At 31.8% G+C, this 26505-nt stretch overlaps 1 protein-coding gene across 2 annotated transcripts in view; it reads right to left on the minus strand.

Annotated features, from left to right (window-relative positions):
- Positions 1–4326: 4326 nt before the first annotated feature.
- Positions 4327–26505, minus strand: part of LOC118193822 (uncharacterized) — a 42805-nt gene continuing 20626 nt past the window's right edge. The window contains exons 4-15 of one of the 2 annotated variants that reach the window (XM_035364970.2): positions 24920–25083; positions 24764–24844; positions 24229–24304; positions 18086–18119; positions 17878–17932; positions 16116–16155; positions 12868–13019; positions 11159–11257; positions 8765–8872; positions 8579–8675; positions 6415–6522; positions 4327–4497 (exon numbers count right to left, since the gene is read on the minus strand). In XM_035364970.2, the coding sequence (XP_035220861.1) occupies positions 4483–4497; positions 6415–6522; positions 8579–8675; positions 8765–8872; positions 11159–11257; positions 12868–13019; positions 16116–16155; positions 17878–17932; positions 18086–18119; positions 24229–24304; positions 24764–24844; positions 24920–25083 (1029 nt within the window). In that variant the 3' untranslated portion in view covers positions 4327–4482. The remainder of the gene's footprint in view (positions 4498–6414; positions 6523–8578; positions 8676–8764; positions 8873–11158; positions 11258–12867; positions 13020–16115; positions 16156–17877; positions 17933–18085; positions 18120–24228; positions 24305–24763; positions 24845–24919; positions 25084–26505) is intronic. The other variant, XM_035364971.2, reaches the window with a different exon arrangement.

Here is a 26505-nt window from a genome sequence, read left to right on the forward strand (position 1 = left end):
ATACGTAAAACGATCATTTTAGCGACTTTTAGTGTTATGTTTCCAACACTTTTCTGACACTTTGTGGGCCCTATAGCTCCTAAACGCTTGTCCCTTTGCCCCTAAGATTTCACAGTTTTTTTTTACTTGTGACAGTAGTTTTAAGAAAATATATGGTTTTCCGGGAAACCGGTATCAAAGGAGAGAAGGTTTATTTGTGAGTTACAACTGAGTTGACAAACATTTTGCTACAATTTACTGCAACCAAACTGAGAAAAGGACATAGCATGGCATCGGATGTTAAAATAAGGTAGATTTCGATTATATGGAGTATATGAAGATTGTACTATTTAACTCAATTAAATAATCGACCCATATATACGTGTAATACGTTTAAATTAATTATACATATTTTTCTTAAGAAAGATATGTATAATTAATTACACTGAATGAGGTTTGCATTAAAAATTAATTTTAGAATTAAATAATAATAATAATAATAACCGAATCAGCAAAATATTTCAGATGTCTGATTATGCTGTTTTTACGTCAACAAATAACTGTTAAAAGTAAAATGCAGTGTAACTAGAATAAATAATAGTTTCATGAAAAATTTTACTGTCACTGCCTGTTATCACATCATTTCATGACTCAAATCATACTTGTTTTCTGCTTTACTGCATAGAAGGTTTTTCTGCTTTACTTCACTTTTGAATGTTATCTGTCCAGAAGCTACATAATTTTCCTTTTCTTCTTTAGAATTTAATATTTAAAGACACTTCATGTTTTCCCAAAATTTCTAAATTGTATTAGAAATCTGAATTCTTATTATAGCTTATTAAAAATTTAACTATTTCTTAATTTAACTATTTCTTAATTTAAAACCATTTGTTTTTCACTCAAAATAGAAATATTAAAAAAAACTGTTTAACTTGCCATATTGTTTTTAATTATTTAGCTTTTAACACTGTTTTCTCTTCTCAATTTCTCACTTCCTTAATTGCTTTTCTTCCAGAAAAAGACCTAAATCATTACATATGATAACTGGTGAAGAGAAAAACCGTCATAGTGCTATATTTATAGGACATTTAGCTATATGAATATTTTGTTCTATAAAGAAATGTTTCAGTTTGAATTAAAAACTTTTGTAAATTAAGACAATCATAGTTTCCAAATTAGTTAATTGCAACCTTAGTTTTCATATTAACGGTTTGTTGCTTTATCTGTAATACTGAACCAATAGTTATGTGTTGTAAGGATTATATTAATTTATCTAACACTTAAATTTTGAGTTAAACTTTCCTTCCTATATTTTCTGAATTTTAACTGGCAACTTCCGGACAGAACGTAGTTTTAGAATCATGTTTGAATGTAAATGAGCAAGAGCGGTATTTAACAGCGAAGTTCTTCCGTCTTAGAGAGAGAGAACCAAAGATTCTGGCTAGCACGCGTCCGCCTTTTTAGGCTACTCTCTCTTAAGCTATTATTACGCTCGGCTGTCCCTTAGGCCCTTGATAGCTTCGCAGTTTACTAGCGTTAAGGGGCCAACTCTATTAGACTTTTGATAGCTTCGACTACATCTTTTTAGTTAAGATTAGTTTAGTTAGTCTCATAAGTTCAAGCCCAAGTGTCGGCTTTATTGTACAACTCTAAGATGGAGTTCTGTTACACCTTATTGAAATAATAAAGGGTTATTTCACTCTTCTTACTTTTTGTTTCCTGCACTACAAACTCAAGCGATTATTCGCTTATCAGTTCTTAAGATTCTTCAAATTCAATTGTAACTTTAAAGTACGAAGTACAGAATCTTACAGTGTACAAAAATCACTGGATCAGAACTGGTTTTGGAAACTAAATTACAGAAAATACACATTTGCTTTTACTAATTACAGAAAATTACAGGAAACTAAATTACAGAAAATATATATTTATAGTTGTATCAGTTCGTGCATTCTCTTTCACCATTATTTCCCATTGACAAATGATAATTTTATGAGATTTTTAAGATATAAATTTAAAATAACTTAAAGACTCTCAGAGCTTCAGTATCCTTAAATAGTTGTATTAAGTAAAAAAATGTCGTATAACTTGTTACAGTAGCTGATTAATGTGAATAACTTATTTTAAATAATTCTGCATTTTCTAAACGCATTTTTCTGTTCTCTTAATTAGGGTTTAAATTTAACGCAGTTTTACACAGTTTATTATGCAAAAGCGTAACAAATTTGCATGAATTAATAATTCCAGTTCATAAATCGATTATTGTTGCAAAGTCTGAATTATCGAAAATTTGCATTACTCGCTTCTGAGAATAAACACTGTATTATAACCTTCACAGAATGCTTAAATACTGTCAGTAGCTCATACGGTAAACTGAGTAAAACTTGGCTATTTATGTGGTCAAATTCATAAGTTCCTATATTTAATTAACACAAACGGTGAGTCAACACTTATTGTATGCTGATGTGAATGATAGCAGTAAGAATTAATATATAATAATTGAAGTGAAATCTAAAAATTATTATTAGGAATGCATTGAGAACGAAGCGATTAGCGTTAAGTAAAATGACGGAAATGCATGAACTTTGTAGAAGTACCAAAAAAAAAAAAAAAAAAAAATCAGTGAAGATTCTTCGCTATCCACAAATTTCTGAAACGTAGAATGAAATCAGAACCATGTTTTAACTTAAGCATTTGGAATTATTTTAATATGATTTTACACAATAAAGATGAGGATATATAAGATACATGCATTCTTGTTATTCTTCTCATTTAACATAAATATGAAAACGGAAAGGAGTTCCAGTTGCCCGAAAGAAGATATCCAAAGTTCTAATTATGTAGATTATTTACTCTTTCTATGCTATCCGAAATTGATTTCGTTTTTATGTGATTTCATATTATATTTTACAATGTATACTTTTAAAAAGTTGTTAATTTAATCTAAATGAACCGCTTTGGAAACCACCGTACCGTTTTGGATAAAGTCAGACACTATATAATGATTGGGGGGAGGGGAAATGTGCGTAAATAAGGATTTGGAAGGTAATAAAAATATTTAGGAGAAGCAGTTATGAAATTAGTTTCAGATATTAAAATCTGATGGCAAGGCTCTAATGGTGTAGTTTTTTAAAAGTACTCCTTTTTTCTTTAAACTGGCCTTTAAGTTTCCATTTGATTTCTTTTCTTTGTTAACATCAGAAATTATTTCAACCCGTAAAGTGTAAAAGGCATCAAAGCATATTTTAGTATTTATTTTATTGTTTTATTACTAGGCTGGAATAAAAAGGACAGTAAATATAAAAACGCATTTATGCCTTTCATTTTAGAATCTACACAATTAAATCTTAATTTCTTTTATTTACTTTAGTCCAAGTGGAAGAATAAAAGTGGAAACAGTTTCCAAGTGGGAAACATAAAACTCCTCAAACATTAAAAGAAATATTTGTTTGTCCTGCATTAAAAGTCAGCTCAATTATCCGGAGTTTCATATCCTTTGATTGAATCTACAAGAATTGGCTTTTTGCTATAATGCAATTTCTGACAGAAATTATTTGTTTATTTAAATGCGACAAAGAACATGAGATCTGTCCCAATAAAAAGAATTCCGTGAAATTATATTTTATTAATATTTGCATTTCTTTTTTTCTTTTGCCTTATTTATTTTTTCAGTATTTAATTCTATGTTATCATTAATACGATAATTTTGTTACTGGCATCATGTTTTGTTTTACTATTGAATTTGTGTGAATGGCAACAATATTTTTATTTATGTGTATTCCTTTTGGTATGGAATAGTTTTCTTAGCCGCACTGTGAGTCAGGCATTTTTTCTGTTAAAAAATTAATTTAATGTTTATTTTAATGTTTTAGAATGTTAATAAAGTTTGTCTACAGAGCTCATTCCTTTTAGTTCAAGGCCACTAACACTGAGCTCATTCTTTTTTATCCAAGGCAATTAAGAGTCTTACACTTCCTTCTCGATATTAAAGAATAAATTTTAAATCTCCATAATTTACCGAAATTTTTCTAGACAAATTAGTGAATGTAGTAAAAAAGTAGTGAATGTGCAAGGCATAAATTTCCCAGCACTCGAGAAAAATTTGCAAGTTCCTCTCTGTTTATACGTACACATGAACACTAAATATCCCGCAATGTTCGAAACTCTAAAACTTTCATAATATCTATAGAATCTTTGCATCACCCCAATGTATTGAATAATTTTCCCCTTTCAATTCTTATTTAATTTGAAATTTGATGTTTTATTTTCCCCTTCCATTTTAAAGTCTGTGTCAGTGACTGGCGAGTTCACAGTTTGTAAATGCTTTAAAACTGATTAATTCACAACTTCAATATAAAGACCTTTATTTTTTATAATAAAATTCCGAAGATGGAATAAAACAAACAAAAAGTAGTTCGTTTAATTGTTTAAACTCATTTAATATTTAAAGCAAAGTTCTACAAAGTGGATAAACCTAGGTACAAGTTGCCGGGGCTCCAAAGTTTACTTTTTCTTGGTCTGAAAAGAAGAGAAAAAAATTAGATTTTGAGGAAACATTAAGTGTTAATAATATAAGGTCTGAAATAAAATCCCAAATACATAAAAAGTATTTTGTTGCCGTATGACAATAAATATTTCAAAAAATTAAGAAGGAAAAAATTGATTAACTTGGCATGCAAGAAAGATCTCTCTGAAAATGAAAAAGAATTTCTAATTTTATTATTATTATTATTATTATTATTATTATTATCAAATAAAAAATCTATTTTAATTCAATAGAGATATACACCGCGTCCACAAAAGTTCTAATTCGGCCTTCATTTTTACAGCAGTTTGTTGTAGACATGTAACTTCCAGTTACAAAAACGTTTTAAATAACGAAAAAATTCTTGCTTTTCATTTTTAAATTTAAAGAAGTCAATTTTTAAAAATTACGAAATTTAAGTTTTTGCATTTCCACTGTCTTAATACTTGTATTTAGGGAATGTTTGTACACCTAATAAAAAAAATTAAACACAAAATGTTTGAATCACGTACGATAAAAAGTGACCGAGTTATCTGATATTAAAGACGTGTACAATAGGAAAAGCGAAATGTTTGTATTTGTACGTAATTAAAAATAAAATATCAGTTTAGAAAAATGTTTCTGATGTTAAGACATTAAACGATGAGAATTTCTTTACAGGTTGTTGTAAAAAGTATTGAAAAATTATATTATAAAAGTTTTATTCACAGAATCTTACATAATTTATATTCTAGAAATCACTAACATGGTTTGTATGATTATCAAACTCTGATTCTAAAGTAATAAAACGTCATGTGAATCTGAATAACTATCTGTAGACTGTAGACTTTGAAAATGTGTAATTAAAATTTATAAAAATGTATATCTGTAGACTTTGAAAATTTGTAATGAAAACTTATAAATTACTTATTTGAAAATTCTTTTAACGTACCATATGTGACAAAATTATAAATTAAAGACACTAAAATGATAATAGAATATCATTGAATGAAATTTAAACGGGGAGGTCAACCTTCAATTATTCTAGTTAATTATTAACTAACATGCAAATGCAAACTGAAAATGATGACAATGCAAATTGAGAATGACGTCAGAAATGGCAAATTTTGAAATTAAATATCTCCGTCAGTTTGTTTAATTTTTTATAAGGAGTACATAATTTTCCTATATAGAAACACGGAGACCAGAGTTATGCATAAAAGTTAGATTTCGTATTTTTATAAAACTGACTTTTTAAAATTTAAAATGTTAAAATAAAATGCCAAAATATGAATCTTTACGTCATTTAAAATATTTTTTTTATATTTGAAAGTATATGGCTACGACCAGTGATTTCGAAATTAAGAACTGAATAAGAATATTTTGCGTATGTCATCATTAAAAGAGTTTGTTAGAAAAACTCTTTTTTATTATAAAAAATTATAAAAACTTTTAATTAGAAATTAGGCTTAATTAGACTTAATTAGAAATTAGTCTCTTAATTAGAAGAACTTTTAATTAGAAAAACTCTTTTTACTCTAAAAAAATTTTTTAAAACTCTTTTTTTTTAACTTTTTAAACTCTTTTAAACTTTTTAAAAGTTAAATTGATTATAACGTGCATTATAAGCATGCTATACAATTTTAACAGGTACAGATTATAAAATTTAAAAAAATTGCCTCTAAACACTACTTTTTTTCCTTAGATTAAGACGCCTTTTTCTCCATCGTTTCGTGCAGCAAATGTCAAAATACATATTCTGTGTGATTACATATGAATTTCCGCTTATGTTCATGAACCAGTATGATATGTCATCAGTGCTATTCTGGCTGGCATTTTGCATCTGAAAACGTTTTAGTAATGCCCCAGTTTTAAAGAAGAGGAAATGAACATATACATGGCAAATACAAATATATATAACCAGCTCTAACCTTCTTTGTAGAAAGCTTAACATTTCTTTGTAATCTTTGCTGAAGGCGCTGTGCTCTTAAAGCTTCTTCCGCTTTACGTTCACTTAGTTTCTTTTCTGCTTCAAGAACCTACATAAAATATTAAGTACAAATTTATCCATATTAAAAGATATCGGTATTCTAAGGATGCTAAATGCAAATATGTTTCAGCGGTGTTATATATAAACACATTTCTATCTACAGAAGTCGCGTAAAAAAGTGATTTATAGCAAATATATTTATTGGAGATAATACATATCCGAACACTTGTAACGTTAATTAACCCATTATTTTATCATTTGAATTATATTATTACTTCTACTTTCCGTTAGCTCCCACCAGGACGTAAATGAGTTCGGTGTAGATAAAAACAAAGCTCTTGAATGTTAAAGAAAGAGTTTTGACAGCGACGCTGACAGTTGAATTATCCGCTCTTCCAGCTCTCAGAACTCCGTTAACCACCGTATCTGCCAGCCGAGTTACTGGCGAATTAGTTTAGAATTGAGTTAAAGTTTGTTAGGCTTTTCCATTTGCAAATATACAACTTTAAATTACTGTTTAATTTAAAATCGCATTTTATGTGATCTGAAATCTCACAAGCTTCCCAAATAAAATTGTGACCACAAGTTGCGCACCTATTATGCTCAAAACGTTAAATAAAAAAGTTTCTTTAAATCTACTTCTGAGTGGGTAGCTACCAATTCAGAAGGGGCAATAAGTCACCTGAGAATTTTGATAGATACCAAGTAATTAATTAAACGAGAATAACCCTGCAAAGTCATTGGAATTTCAAAACTTAAGCCAAAAGAAAGTAGCTAAATTTAGTTCTTTGTTTGTCTGGCTTTAGCATTTATAACTAGGGATTCGTAATTTTTGTATTTACAAAATCGATAAAAATAAATGTGAAATTTTCTAGTATTAGAAATTGAATGCGAAAAAATAATTATGAATTTTTTTGTTACTATACTCACTGGATGTGAAGACTGCACCTCGAATATGGGTTTCCTAAGGGAATGATTTGAAAATAAAATTCTCTCACGTAAAACACTGGTTCAAATGGTCCTCACACTGTCATCAAACTTGTCGGAGAAAGTCATTTTTTTCTATTCAAGGTACCAGTGCGTTCGTTCGTTGCTTCCTTGCAATCTCTGGCGTTAAAATGGAAAGACAATGGAAATCGCAAAAGGAGAAGCCAAATCTTTCTGTACAGCAATCGTCAAAAACCAGTTCTAGCACACAACGACCGATGTCACTGTCCTCTATTGTTATGCTAATGCAAAATCTATTAAAATCTTTCTTCTAATAGTCCATAATGCAAGATGAGTAAAAGGTAGGTCTCCCTGAAGCAATATTTGTTTATACACCTTTTTAAATTGCACCTTAATTTCTCCATTAGTGCTTATTCGCATTAGGTCTTGTAAAATGACATCCGAATCTTCAATGTCACCGTACGGATTGATAATCCGTTGTGGTATTTCCATAGTTAAAACATCCTCAAACCTAATTTTAACACCTGTGTGAAGGGAAACCTGTGATTAATTGGGAAACTAAGGAAAATTCCACCGTCCAATGTTTTGCTTCATTAGGTTAATTCTGGCAATAAACATGCAATGATGGACTCAGTTTTAATTAAATTTACCTTGTAACTGCGAGTTAACCTCATTTAATTTAGTAAACAAATATGTTAAATGTTTGGTTTCCATTTAAATAAATATTTTAATGGAATTTTTAGTTACAAAAACTTTAAAACAGTCTCAAAACGGAAAAGACATCAGGGTCTACATTTATGCTCCCTAAACAAATAAAACTGTAGGAAATCATACATAATCAAACGAACGACACTTTATCTTTTAGTGACCGATCATTATTTAATCATTTGCCTTTTTTTATACATATTTCTATCGGATTGCCTGCCTTTGTGCTTGCTGATTTCTTTGTTTGAAAATGGAATAAGACTGGTGTAATGAATTTAATTACTAAATTTCCATAAACAAAACAGACTAATTTACAAGTTTCGTAATGTTAGTAACTGAATCCCATCTGTACTTGAAAATCAATAAAATCCTTATTATTTTGAAAGCTTTCTGATCTTTAATTGTATACTAAACTCAATAAGGAAGGAAGAATGTTATTTTTATTTACTTACTTTGATACATTCTTTTACTTTTCTGAGAGGATACATCCCCATTTCATTTAAAAGCTCTTCTATCCAGTGATTAATCGCAGTTCTCATTAAATCAGGGCTACAAAAGTAAAAAATACAATTTTCTAAATAAATAAAAGAAAAGCGAAATTTTATATACTGGTACAGATAAAAAAAAAGATGCTTAACTCAACAATATGTGCTTCACTTCCGGTGCAAAGTTTATACAAGCCAGCTAGTTTTTCCATTTCGTTTTCACGATATTTGACTTTGTTAGTTCTTTCTTGTTCGAGATGACTGCAAGAAAAATGTATTTATTTATCATTACCTTAAAATACATGCCACTAAAAATATTGGTACTCTATGTAAACAGAGTTTCGCAGACAAGTTTCCTATGACTGTATGAAAAGAGATCCCTATAAAAACTGTCATTAACCAGAGTAAAACGAAGAAGAAATTACCATTAATTTATACATGGAAATTTCAAAATTCTCCCAATTCTTATAAATAGCGTAGCCAAATTCCGTACAAAACTTAAAATAGCAGTATAGTAAAACGATCATGACATGATAAATACACAACACGTCTTCTCTATCACTAGAAAGAATCTGTATGCATGTGTACGTACGTTTGCTTATTTCGCTCATTGGGAGAAAACACACACCTAGAGCCACCAAATTCTGAACTCACGTAGTCTTCCATCAGAACATGGGCACCTCGAAACCCGAATTTTGTGTTTCGAATTTTTTTTTTTCGTTTGTTTTCTGTTTTATGCAAATTTAATGGACTTTTGATTAACAAATTCAGCAATTTAAAAGCAGTGTGTTGTCACTCAGCAAAGAATAAGGTACACTAGCTTCTAAAAGTTAAGCACCCGAAGGTAAAATCGACAGAAATGGGAAAGTTAACACCAAATTGCACATGACGGTAACAAATGTGGCTATGCTTGAAATAAAACAAGCATTATGCACAAAGAAGAAAACGATTTTTAATTTTCGTAACTTATGTGATGATGTCATATTTGAGACATTAACAAATTGATGTTCAAATCTAAAAGCAAACAAACAAAAATTACATTAATAAAGTATGTTTCCACCTCGGGCCTACAGACAAATTTTACAGGGATTGTCCATGCTTTCAAAGAGATAATCAAACATCGTATATGTTAGCAATGGCCATTCCTTCAGCAGGGCAGTTTCAACTGTCTGAGACTAGTGGAAGAAATAAATGTGCAGACAGCATGCCCGAAGGCAACTGAAAAATTTTCAGTGGGATTATAATAGTAGGAATACAGCGACCATTCTGTAGGAGAAAAGCCTCACTCTCTAAGCAACGATTTTAGATAAATGGAGAGGGCATTATCATCCATACGAAGAAACTCAAGATCAACTTCTGCATCACAGAGTCTCGCAATCGGATACAAGTCTTAAGTCTGATGCCGCACAACCATTATGGAACCGTCTTAAAACTTTTGTAATTGGGCGCGATATCCTATTGATATTGCAGCCTATAACATGCTGTTGCCACTTCTGAATGCGTAAAGTTCGTTGAAGTTATTTGAGGCTGATTTCATGAGCCTCTTTCTCTCCAAAACCTTACACACTTATCAACTGATTCCAAGGCGAACCTGGACTCTTCCCTGCGCAGGACATTGCGCCAATCTGAAAAGTCCTATTGAAATGTTCACGACACCTCTTTAATTTTGCCCCTCTAGATTCTGCAGTTAGTTGGAACACAAACGCATGGTACTTGGGAAGATAGTCCCTTCATGTGAAGCCTTTAGAACACAGTACTCGCAGACATTGTCTTATAAATTAAACCTGCAACCATGGATATAACAGCTGTGAAGGTCACTCGCTGATTCCACTTGTTTATTATTGCAGTATACCGATTTTCAGAAAGGGGGACAACCTTTGTTCTACCGAGCGCAGGTTGGAAAAAAAATAAGAAAGAGAGATGATTGCATTCTCCCAGTTTTAACAACAATCTTAAATAGGTACTGACGAAAGGTGTGTGTGTTGGTGTATTTAATTATGGCAAAGCTCACTAGGGCTATCTGCCTAAGGGGAGGGGTGCCTTCGTGGAGGACTTTCTAAGGGAAACTGGCTCGTATACACGTTACACATGGGGAAAACCACGAAAATACTCATGCAGCCAGCCCGTTCGCGGGATTCGAACCTCGGACCGAACTACCAGTGTTCAGCGACTTTACCGCTCGGCCGCTGGTGGGCCCGTACTGACGAAAGGATAAGAATGTTAAGGATTTAACATTCATTTAAAAAGTTAAATCATCAATATTCTTAAAAGATATTTGTAGATTAATATGCTTTTTTGCTTTTATATGTGAAATATAAGAAATATTGTTTAAATGCATTATTTTTAATTGTAAAAAATAGATAAATCGGAGTTTAAAAGGGAATAAATTATAGAGACTGATCTGGAGAAAAATTTAGCCCATCTGAGATAGCATATTCCTAGATATTTTATAATTTATAGTAGTAATAACGTGGTTATTTTATAAGTAAAATAAAATTAGATTTTAGAAAGTAAAATAAAATATAAATGCAATTAAATAAGCTTTACCTCACTTTTTCATTTAATTCTTTACAAATTTTCTTTTCAGTTTCTAATTCTTCAGTAGCCTGAGCAAGCTTTTGATTCCACATTTCCAATTCTTGTAGCCTATTTAAAATAAATATTAGCCTATTTACTTTACATACTTTAAAATTGCAACAAATCAGCTTAAGATATTTTATTAATGCATAGAATTGCTTTTCTTTCTCAAAATACATAGAATTATTAGGAAAGTTTAGTGTCCTTTGTTTCCATAAAAGAGCTTTATTAATAGCATTTTCATATAATATTATCAGTAATTTGTTTATTCCTGTCTATAAGTATCGAGCACATGATGAATAATTATTGGTATATTTATGGTGCTATGCAATTTTTGTTGAACATAAATTTCTAAATTTCTAGCTACCCTATGCACTTTGTTTCGTTTGAGAAAATCTAATAACCACAGTTAATTTTAAGAAGATATCGTTATAGGATATTGACTTTTGTACCAAAAGCTAGTTCTTTATACAAACTAACAAAATTAATTTTCTGCCAAAAAATTCCCATACATTCATAATGCGAAAACATCTGATGCCGACACTACATGACTTCCTTGTGCGGCCGATTAAATTATACATATTTTCTGCTGCATTTCATTTAAACTTAGTTTCTCAAATTTCATTAGAGATATATTTCTTATTCAGGTCTCATTTAATTCAGGCCTTCAATTAATTCAGAACTCACTTTGTAGCAAAGCAAAAATACATAAAAATTCAAAACATTTTCATTAAAAATTGAAAAATATTTTTAAAGAATAAATAAATACCGTTTAAACAGTTAAAAAATTACAATTAAAATTTGAGTTTTTACACGAAAGCAAGCAATTCGTCCAGGGAGCAAGAACAAAGTTTTCAGTGCACAAAACTGAAAATTTACTTTTGGTACCACTCGACAAAAAGACACTTAAAGTGCAGAAACTGCCTTAACTTACCATTCTACTGAGCTTCAAATGTAAATAAATGGCGGTTTCTTAGTCTTAATTCGCCCCAAACTTTTAAATTGTTAATAATTCTATAACTATTGTATGCAGATTAACTAAAGGTATAAAAACCTTAACCAGCACATAAAAAATATCTAATTCAATCATTTTTAAAGGAAAAAATGCCTAGTTTACCAACATATAAGAATAAAAGAAGTAATTGAGCCAGGTGACAAAGTGGGAATACACACATATATATATAAGATTGGTGAAGCCGATTGCAACGATAAAGGAAGGTGCACAACTGCCTATTTTAGCAGTCCCGTATACAAAATTTCAACGTTCTACGACTACTCGTTTTTGAGTTGTGCGAGATACATACATACATACATACAGACGTCAAGGGAAAAAAATCTCTTCTGAATCCATTTTAAATCTATTTTACAATCCTTTTTGTCAAAACAAAATTAGTCCTTTATTCTGTCCGTCCGTACAGATGCCACGCGAAAACATAGTTCAAATGATTTCGTGAGCGGTTGAAATGGCTATTTTCATCGAAATATGATAGCCGACATTTTTTACTATTACAATGCTTCTTTTACTTCGTACAAGGAAGTAAAAAACATGTACGTTATTTACATTAATCAGTTTTATTTTATAGCTTCAGTAAATAAAGTTACCACTGTGTAAGAAATAATAATTCTTTCTTTTAAGTAAAGAATTGGTTTTCGAAAATATTCGTAAAAATCCAACTTACAGCTTTTCTTTTGCCATCATAACTTCCTTTTTCTCAACGGCAGATGATCTTTTACTGAAAAGACTGTTATGAACTACGGAGAGATTGCTCTCTTTCAGGCGCTCGATTACTTTACAAACATCTTCCACTTTAATATTCACATCTACTGCTTCCTGCATCATAGGAATAAAATATTAAGCAAATATTTGTGTTTAACTAACAATTTAGATTTCAAGCGCAGTTATTCCCCTATTTAAATGAGGGTTAAATACCATGAAATTTCATAAGATTGAATTTTATGTGAAATCAGTATCTCTTATATTTCTGTCTAATCCATACAATAAATATTTCAGTTCTCTAAGCTCGGAAGGATTTTATTTGATTTCTAAAGAGTGACCTCTGCACCCACTTCTGATAACAATGGCACTCTTTGTAAAGAGGTCTTGTTCCTTCTCGGGGGTGAAAGGCACCACTTAATCTTCACGTGAAATTGTGAAATGACACACTTAAAAGAGTTAGAATAGCTTCGTTACTCATTGAAGGAGGGATTACCTATTTATTATGTATATAGATATTTTACTGCAAACTGTGAAATAGCATTTTCTAATTATGTTTGTTTACAGGCTGAATGGTATGATGTATGATTGGGTTGTATTAGTAAACAGGAAAAAAGTGTTAATTGGAAGAGTAAAACGTCAGTGTAAAGTTTAAAATTAAATGAAAAAAAAAGCATTCTCATGCGAAGATTTTAAATAAAATTATCTTTACTTTGAGAGCAATCGGATGTATAACACACTTTTTCAGGGGCAACACAGTTTTGCGATGTACAAAAGAGATTGTGTTCGAACTTGTTGTAACGAGGTCTACAAGTCGAAATCATGAGAGTCACGCGCTCCAGGCAGGCTCTAAATCCAGAATGGAAGACAATTTCTTTGAATGGAATGCCATTATTTCATTATTTGGATTCAAAGAAAAGCTCTGTAAAAATGTAAAATTATTCTATGTCTCAAGAGGACAAGTCCTGAAAATTTTGATAATGTGGCCCCTTATTTAGTAATCCTCCATTGACAAGATAGTAAGTCTTTCGATTTGCTTACAGTGCCTCATAATGATTTCTGATTTTAATTTCAAACATTTCTATCAATTATTATCGCCCTAGAGCCAAACTTTCTGTGTTTTATTTTTTTAAAACGAGTGCAATATTTGCTTAAATATAAATATAGGAACAGGAGTAATTTGTAGAAATTTAGATTTTGTATATTAAAGATTAATTTTTTTGAATTAAAATTTTATGAATAAAACATGAGTATTTGAATCATTTGAGACATTTTTTTTTGTAGTTAAAAGTATGCCTTTCTTAATGGACAGACACTTTATTTTATAACCATTAGCCTTGCGTTACTACAAGGGCCGGGCTTCCATAATGCCACCGTTGTTCCTGTTAAGGGACGGACAGTTACAACCATGGGACTCGAATTCGGGCCCATCGCTAAGGCAGTCAGGGTTCCTAACCACTAGTGGTTGGGCGTCGTTGGAAATATGTCTGCGACTAACAATTTCGTATATATATGCCGTGGTATTTCGGTATACGCCTATAATCTGTTCCAGTTCCCTGACCAAATTAATTCGTTTTTATCAAAAAGGTCCTACTGTTATTATTATAACATTACAATATAAAATACAGACGCAGTGGGTGAAATATGTAAATGAAAATTTACCACATTTTATTTATCTCTTTTCTGCTCCTTTCTTCTGTCAAATCCGTAGCTGGATCTGGTTTAGATCACTAGGTCTGTCCTTTACTAAAATCTCTTCTAAGAAATTTGCTGTAAAACCTCCTCAGGATGTTTCGGAGATGTGGACGTTTTATGCTCATTCCAAGCAATGCTTTACGGCTTGCTGAACTTTGTTAAGATGGTACTCCTGTGTAAAATCTTTTGATATCCATCCATTTGGTGAAGATTTGTTTGATTAAGAAAATAGGAGCTTCTTCAAGCTCCTCCTCATCTAAGCCTGAACAGAGTTTATCCGTCTTATGCACCTTCTTCTCAAGTTCCTGCAGATTCTCAGCGGTCAGCGGACCTGTGGGTTTAACCAATGTGAAGAATATTCTTAACTGTAGACACAAGGTATATTTCAATCACTGTTTCAGTGACAAATTCCTCCAAAACATACCGAAAGCAACCAATATAAACGACGCCAAATTTGGCTGAATACATGTTTGGTTCCAGAGGTTCCCGTTACATTTATTTTCGTGCTTTCGTTCAAAACTGCTCTTAGCATTCTCTCGAAAGAGGTAAACAAGTGGAGTTGTGCTGGCAGTCGGGACTCGTCGAACTATAGTTGTATTCCTAAGAAATATCAAACATAAGAAAAGTTTTCATGTACCCAGAAAGGATGTATATCAAATTGGACTTATTTTAAAGCGGAGTTATGCCGAGGTACCACTCAGGGGGTACTAAGCGGCACTTCAGGGGAGACTGCGGGAACAAGAACCCAAACGCCAAATCCTGGTGACGACGAACTATCTCAACCACATTTTACTTAGACTGGCGCTGTAAAAGTCTGTTTAGAATATTTTGAAACTGAGAAACCTGAAGAATCAACTGTGCCATTGCCAGAATTCAAACTTCTGACCTCCTGATTGCTAGAAGGACGTACTTTCAATTACGCCATGAAGGCACGCGGTAAAGATGTAGAAAATATCATACGCTTTATGTGCAAAAGTGTATAAGAAAATACTAAAGACAGAAAAATGAAAAAGTCATATACATAATAAACAGTAAAAATTATGTCAGTTACAGTTATGCAGTAATAAAAGTAACATTACAAGCGATGTATAAGAACTATAGTGCAACATTTTGAGAATATGACAGTGAGTACATAGATTGCTGCTTTATAGAAAATTCTAGCTCTTTTTACCATAAATCTCAAACCCGACTAACTAATAAATATACTTCCCGTATTAAACATTTATTATCATTTTTAAAAATGAAAATGCTAATGATTTTCATATAGTAAAAAATAGCCATTGGGATGTGTTCATAATCGATCGATAATTTTTTAATTGTTTATTGAAGTTTCAATATTCTTATATCACTCTCTGAAGTATAGGAAATTAAAAAGATGAGAAACATAACGTTTAATTCTAGATTTTAATCTTTTCTTTCCTCAGATCAGACGTTCGTAATAATCATAATGACTTCAAGGAATTTAAACCAGGAGAACAGGACAATTATAACTACGATGAAAAAAAAAATATTACTCACGATCGAGTCTCTTGATTTAAGCAAATCTTCTAATACATTCCTAAGCAAAGAAAAATTGCCATAGAGTTTTATTATAAGTCCATCAATACAGATTTAGTATTAACATTTATAATTAATGAATTAATAGTTAAATAACATATAAATGCAAAGAATGGTTTACAAAAGACAAATTATTTTTAAGATGTATATATGTATATATGAGAATTGTCAACATTTGTTTGTTATTTATTTTATTACTTTCTTTTTGAAATAATTTTCTTTTGCTTCGGAACTAATTTCCAAGTTTAAATTTTATATTATTTCTTTATTTGTGTTATTCATGTTACGTAACTTGCTTCTTTTGATAGAGAAGTGTACCCTATCTCTGTATCCTATATGTAAGTGTTCTTTATAAATTAATTAACTAATTTCGCAGCATTTTTCCCAAGACTGGTAATATTTAATTAAATAATCTTCAATTAATTGTCTACCTGTCCCTAAAGATAAAATATATAAAGCAAAGCTCTAACTTTAATTTTCAATAAAGCTTTAATTCTATTTTAATTTGGTTATTTCCTCTTTCCGTACTAAAAGTAATAATTGCTTTTAATAAGCCTCTCTAAACTGCATCATTCTATCTCACATGATTACACAAAGCTCCTAATGCAATAATCAATAATAACTTACTTGTGATTGGCTAATAATAAATTTCAAAGGAACTTTATTATTAGCCAATCAAAATATAGCTAAACCAAAGCTAAACCACTCTGAACTAAGATTTCGTCTTCAATTCGTCACATTCACTGTCTGTTAAATCGCTGTCGCTACTTTTCTTATCGCAATATATAATAAATGTAAAATCTCTTCAAGAATAAGCACGCATCTGCTCCTAATTATGTATAGATGCAAATACCAAGAATAAAAGAAACATTTAATGAGTCTTGATAACTGTTTCTATCTTTATGCATCAAGATTAAAATTATTGCATAAATATACATTATATGGGAATTTTATTTCAGTGTTATTTGTTGAAAAGGAAGGAAAATATATCTCAAACGTATTGTTTGTTACAAAAAATGAAAATGAATTAATTAACGGGAAGCTTGATTTGACTAATGCTTTGATTTGGTCATCCAGTTACTGAGATTGGACAACTTCGAGAATCTTTGGACTGCAAACGATGTGCAGATGAACAAACAGAGAAATCAGAGGAATAGAAATGCTTATCGAAGTCCATCCATACTTGCATTTGCCTTTGGTCTGTTGGGACCAAATTACGTCAACTAACAGCCTTGCCTACAATTATGGCGATCTTCCTTGCTTCACTGCAACACCCAGTGAGCATCTGTCACATGGTCTGTTTGAATAAAGGTTTCTACAGCTTTCGGTGCAATCCACAACTGCGGCAGCGTGCATTCCATGATGCATTAAGAAACGGACTGGGAAGATACGGATATGCCATATATGCCCACGTGCATTCTGGCAGGTTTGGCAGCTCATGTTAGTAGATAAAATAGAGCCATCCTATGTATTTTACATATATCACTTATGAAAATATGCATATAATTTCTTAGAAAGTGATATAAAAGATATTCATTTTACCAAGAGATTAGGTGATATTGCCTTTCTTCTCCGTATATCTAGCATCAGGAGATGAATCAAAAATTTCTTAGCCAATTTATATTCCAAACATATATTTCCTTCTCTTTATTAATTTAATAAATATTTTGCTTCTCAACGAAATTATGGTTTTCGAAATAATAACAATTTAAATATTTCTTACTTTTGTATTTGTAGACACTCAGTATCACATGTTGGACCAAAGCTTCTTAAAAATTCTAATGGAAAAATCGTCAATGTTAATAACAAAGAAAAAATTTGCAGTTAACACAAGACAGTGTTATTTTTATCGTACTTTTTTCTAAATAAAAAAATCAAATAAATTACATTAAGTTGTTTAAAAAATTATGAAAATGTAAATTCCATATTACCTTTAGATTTCGGAAAAGGTTTCCTTTCATTTTTCTATATATAAAAACATTGCACATTAATTGTAATGTCAATTATATGTCATAGATAGAAATTTCTTATCGTTAAATCATGTACTAAAACTAAATTATTATTAAAATTAGACAATCACTGTTATCAAAAAAAGAATAAGCAAATAATAAATCACAAACAATAACTGAGCCCTACAATTGTAATATATTGATCATCCGAAAAGTTCTGGTTTATTTATGATAAATACAAAGGAAGCAGTACCAAAATATAAGAAACTTTCATTGAATCACATAAGCACCATTTTATTCTGTGACTTTTCTGCGATTTCTCAAGGAACTGGAAAATTCCCTTTTTACTTCCTGGTACAAAGTAAAGGAAGTATTGTAATCGCGAAAAATTTCGGATATCATATTTTTAAAAAACTATCCATTTTGACCTCTCTCGAATACCATCTCTACCTCGTGATACCATCTGAACGATGTTTCTGAGTGACGTCTGTACTCATCAACAGAAAAAAAGGACTCTTTTTTTCCAAAATGGATGGTAAAAGAGCTTTAAAATAGATTCAGAAGAAAGTTTTTCTTGACGTGTGTATGTATCTCGCATGACTCAAAAACGAGCAGGCGTAGAACGTTGAAATTTTGCATATGGAACTGCTATAACATACAGTTATGCAGCTCACGTTTTCGTTGAAATCGGGAAGCACCAAACATATATATATATATATACGAAGTTTGTTTCTCGGCTCGATGAGCTCAGATTTTTTATTCTTATATCGTGGCAAATTGTGAATTTTTTACTTTAAAAGTGATTGGATTATGTTGTTCTTAAGCTGCAGTTAAGGGTTTATGCCTTTAGTTAATCTATATGCAATAGTTGTAGAATTATAAACTCCGCCCTTTAAAGGCCCTCAATGGATCCACTACATGAAAACTGAGAAAGCAGCATCTGAAAGCTCTCATCTCTTAACCCAGCATCTGGAATTTTAATTTCGCACCAACAACATTCATGGCACTGCCACAGAAAACATTGTTCACCAGCTTCACTCCACTTTCTCAACAAGCCCAAGCACGGACAACATCATTCCAGCCTTACCTTCAGAAGTCCATGCTATTATCAAGAAACTTAATAGAAAGAAAAGTACATGCCTTGATGCAATTACCAACTGCATGATCAACAGGTTCCCACTCAAGTGTTATCTATATCTTCATTCTCACGAAATGTGTTATCTATATCTTCATTCTCACGAAAATTAGTAACATCATTCTTCACTGGTAGCACTTCCTGCAGTCCTGAAAAACTTCTAAAACCGTACCAATTCTAAAGCCTGGCACGTCTGCAGCAAAACCTGAGTCATACAGACCCATCAGTCTCCTATCCTCCATCAGCAAGATCTTTGAAGCAGTACTCCTTAGACGTATCAATAACCATCTGGATACAAACAATATTATCATCCCTCATCAATTTGGTTTCCGGAAACATCTCTCTACAACGAACCAGCTCTACAGGGTGACTGAGACCATTTCTGAAAACATGGCTACAAGAAAAGTCACAGGTGAAGTACTCATTGATGTAGCTAAGGCTTTTGATAAAGTATAGCTGGATGCCCTCACATACAAATTACACCTGAGTTTCGCAGACTACATCATAAACATTACTAATTCCTACCTAATAGGTAGACACTTTGTCGTTCACACATCAGGAACAAATTCTACCTCACACCCTATCCCTGCTCGCGTCCCGCAGGGATCCTTGCTTGGACCTACATATTTTAATATATTACTTGAACGACATTCCCACCACACACGACACAACACTAGCTATGTATGCAGACGATACAGCGATTCTTGCACAAAGTGCATTCATTGGTCCAGTTATCCAACAACTGCAAAGTTACATGCACACACTAGAGGTTTTGCTCACCAAATGGAAGATCCTGGTTCGTGGAGAAGACGAAAGCAGTTCTGTTCACAAGAAAGACCAAAATCAGAAAGAACCTGCAATTCTATAATACCAGCATTCCATGGGCCAAGCAAGTCCTTTATCTTGGGATGATCCTCAATAATACTCTTATTCCCACACATCACTTCTATTATCCAGAAGTTTCGAGTTCTTAAAGTAAAACCCTATCTCGTAATTGCTCGGAACAGTGTGTTATCTATAGACAACAAGTTACGTATTTACAAGTCCATTCTCAGGCCATTACTATGTTATGCAAGTCCAGTTTGGGCCCATACAAAAAAAAAAAAAAAAAAAAAAAAAAAAAAAAAAAAGACAAAAACTTCACGTCTGTCAAAATAGTGTCCTAAGAGAAATCATTAATCTCGAATGGTACATTAGGAATAATAGAATCCATGAGGAACTTGACATGGAGTTGCTTAGGACTCATTATTATAAACTTGAATATTATTATAAACTTGAAAAAAATTTTCATAACAGACAGCAACTTATTGACAACCCCAGCATAAAAATATGCAGTTATGATTACAATGACTTAACCAACATCGACAGGCCCCTGGTCCAGCTAAATACCTGGAATATTATGTAATCCTCACCTTGTTTCTTCCTGCCTCTAGTTGCTATGTACCATCATTTTGCTGTATGACTGTATTATATGTTTGTATATATGTAAAATTATTTATCATTTTCTATCGTGCATATTTGTATTGTGTATTTTTTTTCGTATTTCTTATTATTATAGATTCAGGCTACTAGTAGTTGCATTATCTTACCATGTGATAGTTTACCGTTCATACCAGCTCGACAGCCTCTGTGCCTAATCTAATTAACAGCTCAACAATTTCCCAGTTCATCTTTTGCTCATCTCTGTTAGTTTTTAATTTGCATTTGATCGTATCAAAATTTAAACTGTAAGTACTATTAAAAAAAATTATATCCTAAATTGGCAGGTTAATCCTATGTCAACTTTTGAAGCAGCTAACTATTCTACAAGGGGTAGAGCCTATTCTCAGGCACCCTGGTGTAGCAAGCACCGTTCCCCAGGGAGGTAGAATTATCAACAATTTAAAGTTTCACTGGCGCTAGGCCTAGTCGTCATTTGTCTACATTTGAAACTCTTCGTAAAATAGTGAATTAAGTTAGTTGCTGCACCAACTTCAGTGTCTTTTTGTACAATGCGACCAAAAGTAAATTTTCAATTTTGTGCATCGACAATTTTATCTTCCTATCCGCTGGCTGAATTGCTTATTTCTGCGTACAAGCTCTAACTTTGAAAAAAAAATTAATTCTTTTTAACTGTACTTGTTGTTTAATGACAATTTTTTTTAGTTTTTATGCATTTTTCCCTTGCTTCGAAGGGGAATTAAATTAATTGAATCAGAAATATATCTCTAATGAAATTCAAAAAAATAAGTTTAAATGAAGTGCAGCAAAAAACGTGTATAATTTAACAGACAGCACAAGGAAGACATGTAGTGTCCACATCAGATATTTTTAAAAAGTCATTAGGTTCATTCATAAAGAAGTTACTGAGGTGCTGTTTGACAATCTCCAAATAAATGAACTCCAGGCTGTTCAGAGAATTTTGAAATAGTATGAAAAGATGAATATCCAAGAGGGAACGGTCTAGTGAATATAAGGGGGGAATTCCTTTTTTAAAATAAGTCTTTGTTATCGAAATGTTGGGTTAATCATTGTCATGGTGGAAGACAACAGCTGCAAGATCGGTCAGTTCTGGGCGCTTTGCTTCAAATTCGGCTTTTAAAACTATTTGAAATAGTATTTTCCCGAATTTATTGCCTCAATTGGTGGCTCTTGTATACAGTACCTTCGTAGTCTCACTATGTATAAAGTATTACTTTTCAAAGAATGTCCTCCCTCTCGATGTTACTAAAAGATGTTCCTTTGGCCTACCTCGTGATATTTTTCTTATAACATTATAGTTACACTATCAACTTAACATCTCTATTACTGAAGCGTTTAAAAAAAGAAGCTTCTTTGTTTTTTTCAACAAAGAATCACACGCCAAATTTCAAGCAAGCATATTCTGCACTGATAAATTATGAGATATCCAAACATCATAGATGCTTTTGCGTTCTCAGTTTTTATTAAATGGTCATTTTCTCCCCCCCCCCTCCTTTTTTTTCTTTTTTTTTTTTTTTTTTTTTTATTCTGTCTGATAGTTGAGCTGTATAACTTTAAATTTCAGTGATAGTTTCTTGTAATATATCCCTGTTCACGGAAGATGGTCGTCCACAGCGGACATCATCTTTGAAACTGATATCCCAGGTTTAAGCTATTCAAACAATCTTCAAATTGTGTCCTCAAAAACAACACTTTTCCATAAATAGCACAAATTTTGCAAACAGTCTGACCAGAATGTTTTAATTTTTTGTTTAAAGAAAAGAGCATAATATGATGAAAATGAATTTTTAGATTCTACATTCTTATCACGGCAATGAAATAAAAATTGTGATAATAAATTGAAAATAATACAGCGTGAGCAGAAAGACCGTTTTTAAAACATCCGCTTTGATCGAGGTCCCTTCTATCAGTAGTAACAAATTAATTAGAAGAAAATGCTCTTCTGTTTAAAAAATCTGAAAATTTGTATTGACGACTAAATTTTAAATATTTGCATGAGCAAATTTATTCTCATTTACATTATTTATATACTGTTTCTTGTATTTATACTCATACATATACATATAATGGAAAAAATGTACAGATAATTCTTGTCACTACGTTTTCTTTCCTCCAAAAATTTTGGCACAATACTTTTAATACTATTGTTTAAATAGTTTTAAATTACTTTGATGGCCAATTCTACTCCTGTTATTAACAAACGGGCCTTTTCGTTTTTCATTGAAGCTTGATCGCCCTCTAGCTTGAAGAATTACGACTTTTATTAACAAATGACTGTTTTTTCCATTTTACTCTTACTTTTGTAGCCATGTTAAGTAATTTTAGCTGAATTAGCCATTTTCACTTTTTGATGCAGTTCTTATTCTTAGAACAACTTGACTGACGCCATTTTGAACTTTTTCCACGTCTTTCGACCCCCTTTAGTTTTTAGGGCGGGTTCCCGCCAACGGACAGTCTTTTCACATTGGTTGTTGCCCAGTGACTTTCTTTTCCCCTTCTTACGTCACACGACGAGTAGGAGAGCGTTGAAAAACACAGAGGGGAATTACAACCCCTTTCAGTTTATGCTTCACGATAAAAAAGACTGCATAGCCAGAGGTCTTTTTTTTTTTGTTTGTTTGTTTGTTTGTTTCTTTTATAAAAAAATTTTTTTCTTGGTCTTAGCAAGACCCACACTGTTAGATTTCATTTAAATTTAATTTCAGATTTCTAAAATTTATAAAGTTTTAATTCTTTAAGCTTGCAGGTCCAGCCCGTACGTTATTGTATATTTTGACTAATAGCAGACCGCTATTTATTATTATTTTTATTATTGCTGTACTTCGGAGTTGCATTTACATTTTTTACACCTTAATGTGTCATTTTGTGCGGGCGCGTCGGGAAATTGGAACAGAGAATTGAGACTAAAAAAAATTTTTAGGACTTATCTAATTAATTAAAAAATTTCGTAACGCAAAAGTTTCAATTGTCTGTTTCGGCGAAACGCGTAATGGAGTTAGCTTGGCTCGACGTTTAACCAGAAAGTTCCCTTGAAAAGCCATGTTGGACCTCGAATTGAGCTAATTTACCATTTTCCGCTTTGTAATTTTTATATGTTTTTATTTGTTTTATTAGTTTTAACTTGTTCCATCGATTGGTTTTTTATATGTTTTAACTTGTCATATCGATTGGTATTTTACTGTATTTTTTGCCTTTAACTTGTATCCAACGATTAGTATTTTATAATTTGCATTTTATTTCGTGTGTAGCCTAATTTTTCCCCCTTCAATGTCATTGTTTTCTAAAAATTGTGTTGAACTTTTTCTTGGAGCCACAGCTCCTGGTAACCTTTTGGCGAGCTAACTACAATTTCTCTTCTCATTTCCTTAATTTTGCAGCATATTGCGCAAAACTTTTTGACCAAATTGGTCTTTTTAGTATTGTACTTACAACCTAGCTTATTAATCATACATATACATAGTATATTTCCATACTCATTTAATATATTTATGATCATATATATATAGTATATTTAAATTAATATACTTACCGTGGGTGACAATATGTCCACAAATACAGCGCACATTAAGCATTCTAAGAGCTCCTGTTCCATTTCAAGAACTTCACTAAATAAAAATTTACGAAAATAAATCAAAAGAGATCGAAGTAACAAAAGTAACAAACAGATTGAAATAATAAGTTCAAAACTGAAAAATAACTTAAAAATATGAAAAACATGAACATCAAAAACCTGAACAAAAATTATCTTACCGAAAATGAACCATTTTTTTCTTTTTTATAATAACTATTTTAAGCGACTGGCCGCGCAATTGTTTGTTTTATAAAGTAATTTTTAAAAAGTATAGGTAGTTTTATGGGTTATTTGAAAGAAAATCTAAAGTATCTTTAAATAATTAATACAAATACTGAAATCAGAAATTTTTTTTAATTATTTAAAAATATTAACCAAATATTAGAGAAATTTTTTTGTATGATGAAGTTTGCTTTCCAAAATATTTTTATTTGCTGCTGTATATTCTTTTTCAAGTATAAAGGAGTTCTCTGTTTTAAACAATATACATTACCTTCTTAGGCAAAATAATCTGCTTTCAGTTTCACTTATCAGTTCAACTTTTTTATAATTATCCTTTGATAAATCAGCAACTCTAAAACAACAAAAGAAAAAATTATTATTTTCATTTTTTATTAAAAATGAAAAATGAATTAATTTTTATGCTTACTTTTTTAAACTAGCAGAGGAGGACTCGTAACTAGTCTGGATAAGTTGCAAAAAATTTGCAACGTCCCCCTCAAGATGTTCAGCATCACTTATGACTTCAGCATTTACATTTTGAATTTCCTTTTTTGTATCTTCTATCATTTGCTGCCTGACAGTTGCAGCATGCTAGTTAAAAAAAAATAAATAAATGTAAACAGACTTTATTTTATATTTTAATGGATTATTACTGTTTATACTTAAATTTCCTAAATTATATAAGATTCAAGCTCTACATTTCGAAACGTGGCTAGAAATGGTACATTGTGTGTCCTGTGTTGCTCTCCCCTTGTCACGCCCGAAGAAACAGCGCACAATAGATATTTCCTTTTATCCAAAAGGTTGTTTAACTCTTCCTTGTGGTTTTCCTTCTGCATACTTCAGTTTACCATTTTTCTTCATCTGATTCATATTCTGATGATTATTTTGCTGCCGACCTGCACCAATATGCTTGTTTCCAGCAACACAAGCATCTCAAGTAATATAAATTTTTCTCACTTTTATCCACCATTTAGATCTAAAATACAGCTTTTATATGTTACATATGCATGTATGTATATATAGACAGAGAATATAAGGTTAAGATGAAGTCAGCTTTGTCCCTCAGTGTTGATCATCGATCCTAGCTACATATTTCCACTTGATAAACTTCTCGTATATTTTATGCAAATATTTTCAACTTTACGGGGAGCGAAAAGTCTGAAGATCATGCTGGTCAGTTCGTGCTGTTAATTTCTTTTCTACTCAGAAAGTCATCCATCAGGTTAGCCCTATATGGCACAACGTTATCACTGATTCTCAGGGTACCTTCATCTGGAGAGTGCCAGGTACGTGCTTTGTATCCTGTAACATCCGAGAAAGGGATCGGTATGGTAGGAAAGTCTTGATGGCTTGGGCAGAAATCATGTTCAACGGGCGTACAGATATTCACGTTTTTCTTTCAAAAGCTGTATGACTGGTGCTAGTTACAGAGAAGATATGTTAGAGCCTATGTACGATTTTTCAGAAGTACAACTAGTCCTGAGTTCTATTTTAAGGATGGCAATGGTCGCTCACTTACGGCCGACTGATGGATGATTTTCTAGAAAGATATTAATCGGATGAACTGAATGTCCTAATCTCCAGATCTAAACCCTACAGACATATACGGAATGTTCTCAAGAGGACAACTGCAACTCGTTTTCCTCTCCCAGAAATTTCCAATAACCTGAGAACACCTTTGCTACAAGAGTGAACCGACTGCCACAGAAGTTCAAAACTACCTCATTTTCGATGTGAAATCACATTGTGTATGGCTGTTAGAGGTTGCCATACCTCCTGTTAGTTCCCTTTATTTTTAATCTTGCAACCTCTGTTTTTCTGCGTCACTGAGCCCTTATACACGATCACCCCGGTGTATTATGATTGTTGTATGGTGGATGTTTGGTATTATATCAATTTAGGTATCCATACCAAATTTTATTGAAATCTACCCATCAGTTCTGGAAATAATTTACCAAACTTGAAAATTCTTTGAATCTTGAACACCAGTTAGAGCCCGCACCAGATACA

This window comes from Stegodyphus dumicola, chromosome 3, assembly GCF_044657685.1.
Source record: "Stegodyphus dumicola isolate Sdum_Otavi_A_Nest chromosome 3, ASM4465768v1".
Lineage (NCBI taxonomy): Eukaryota > Metazoa > Arthropoda > Arachnida > Araneae > Eresidae > Stegodyphus > Stegodyphus dumicola.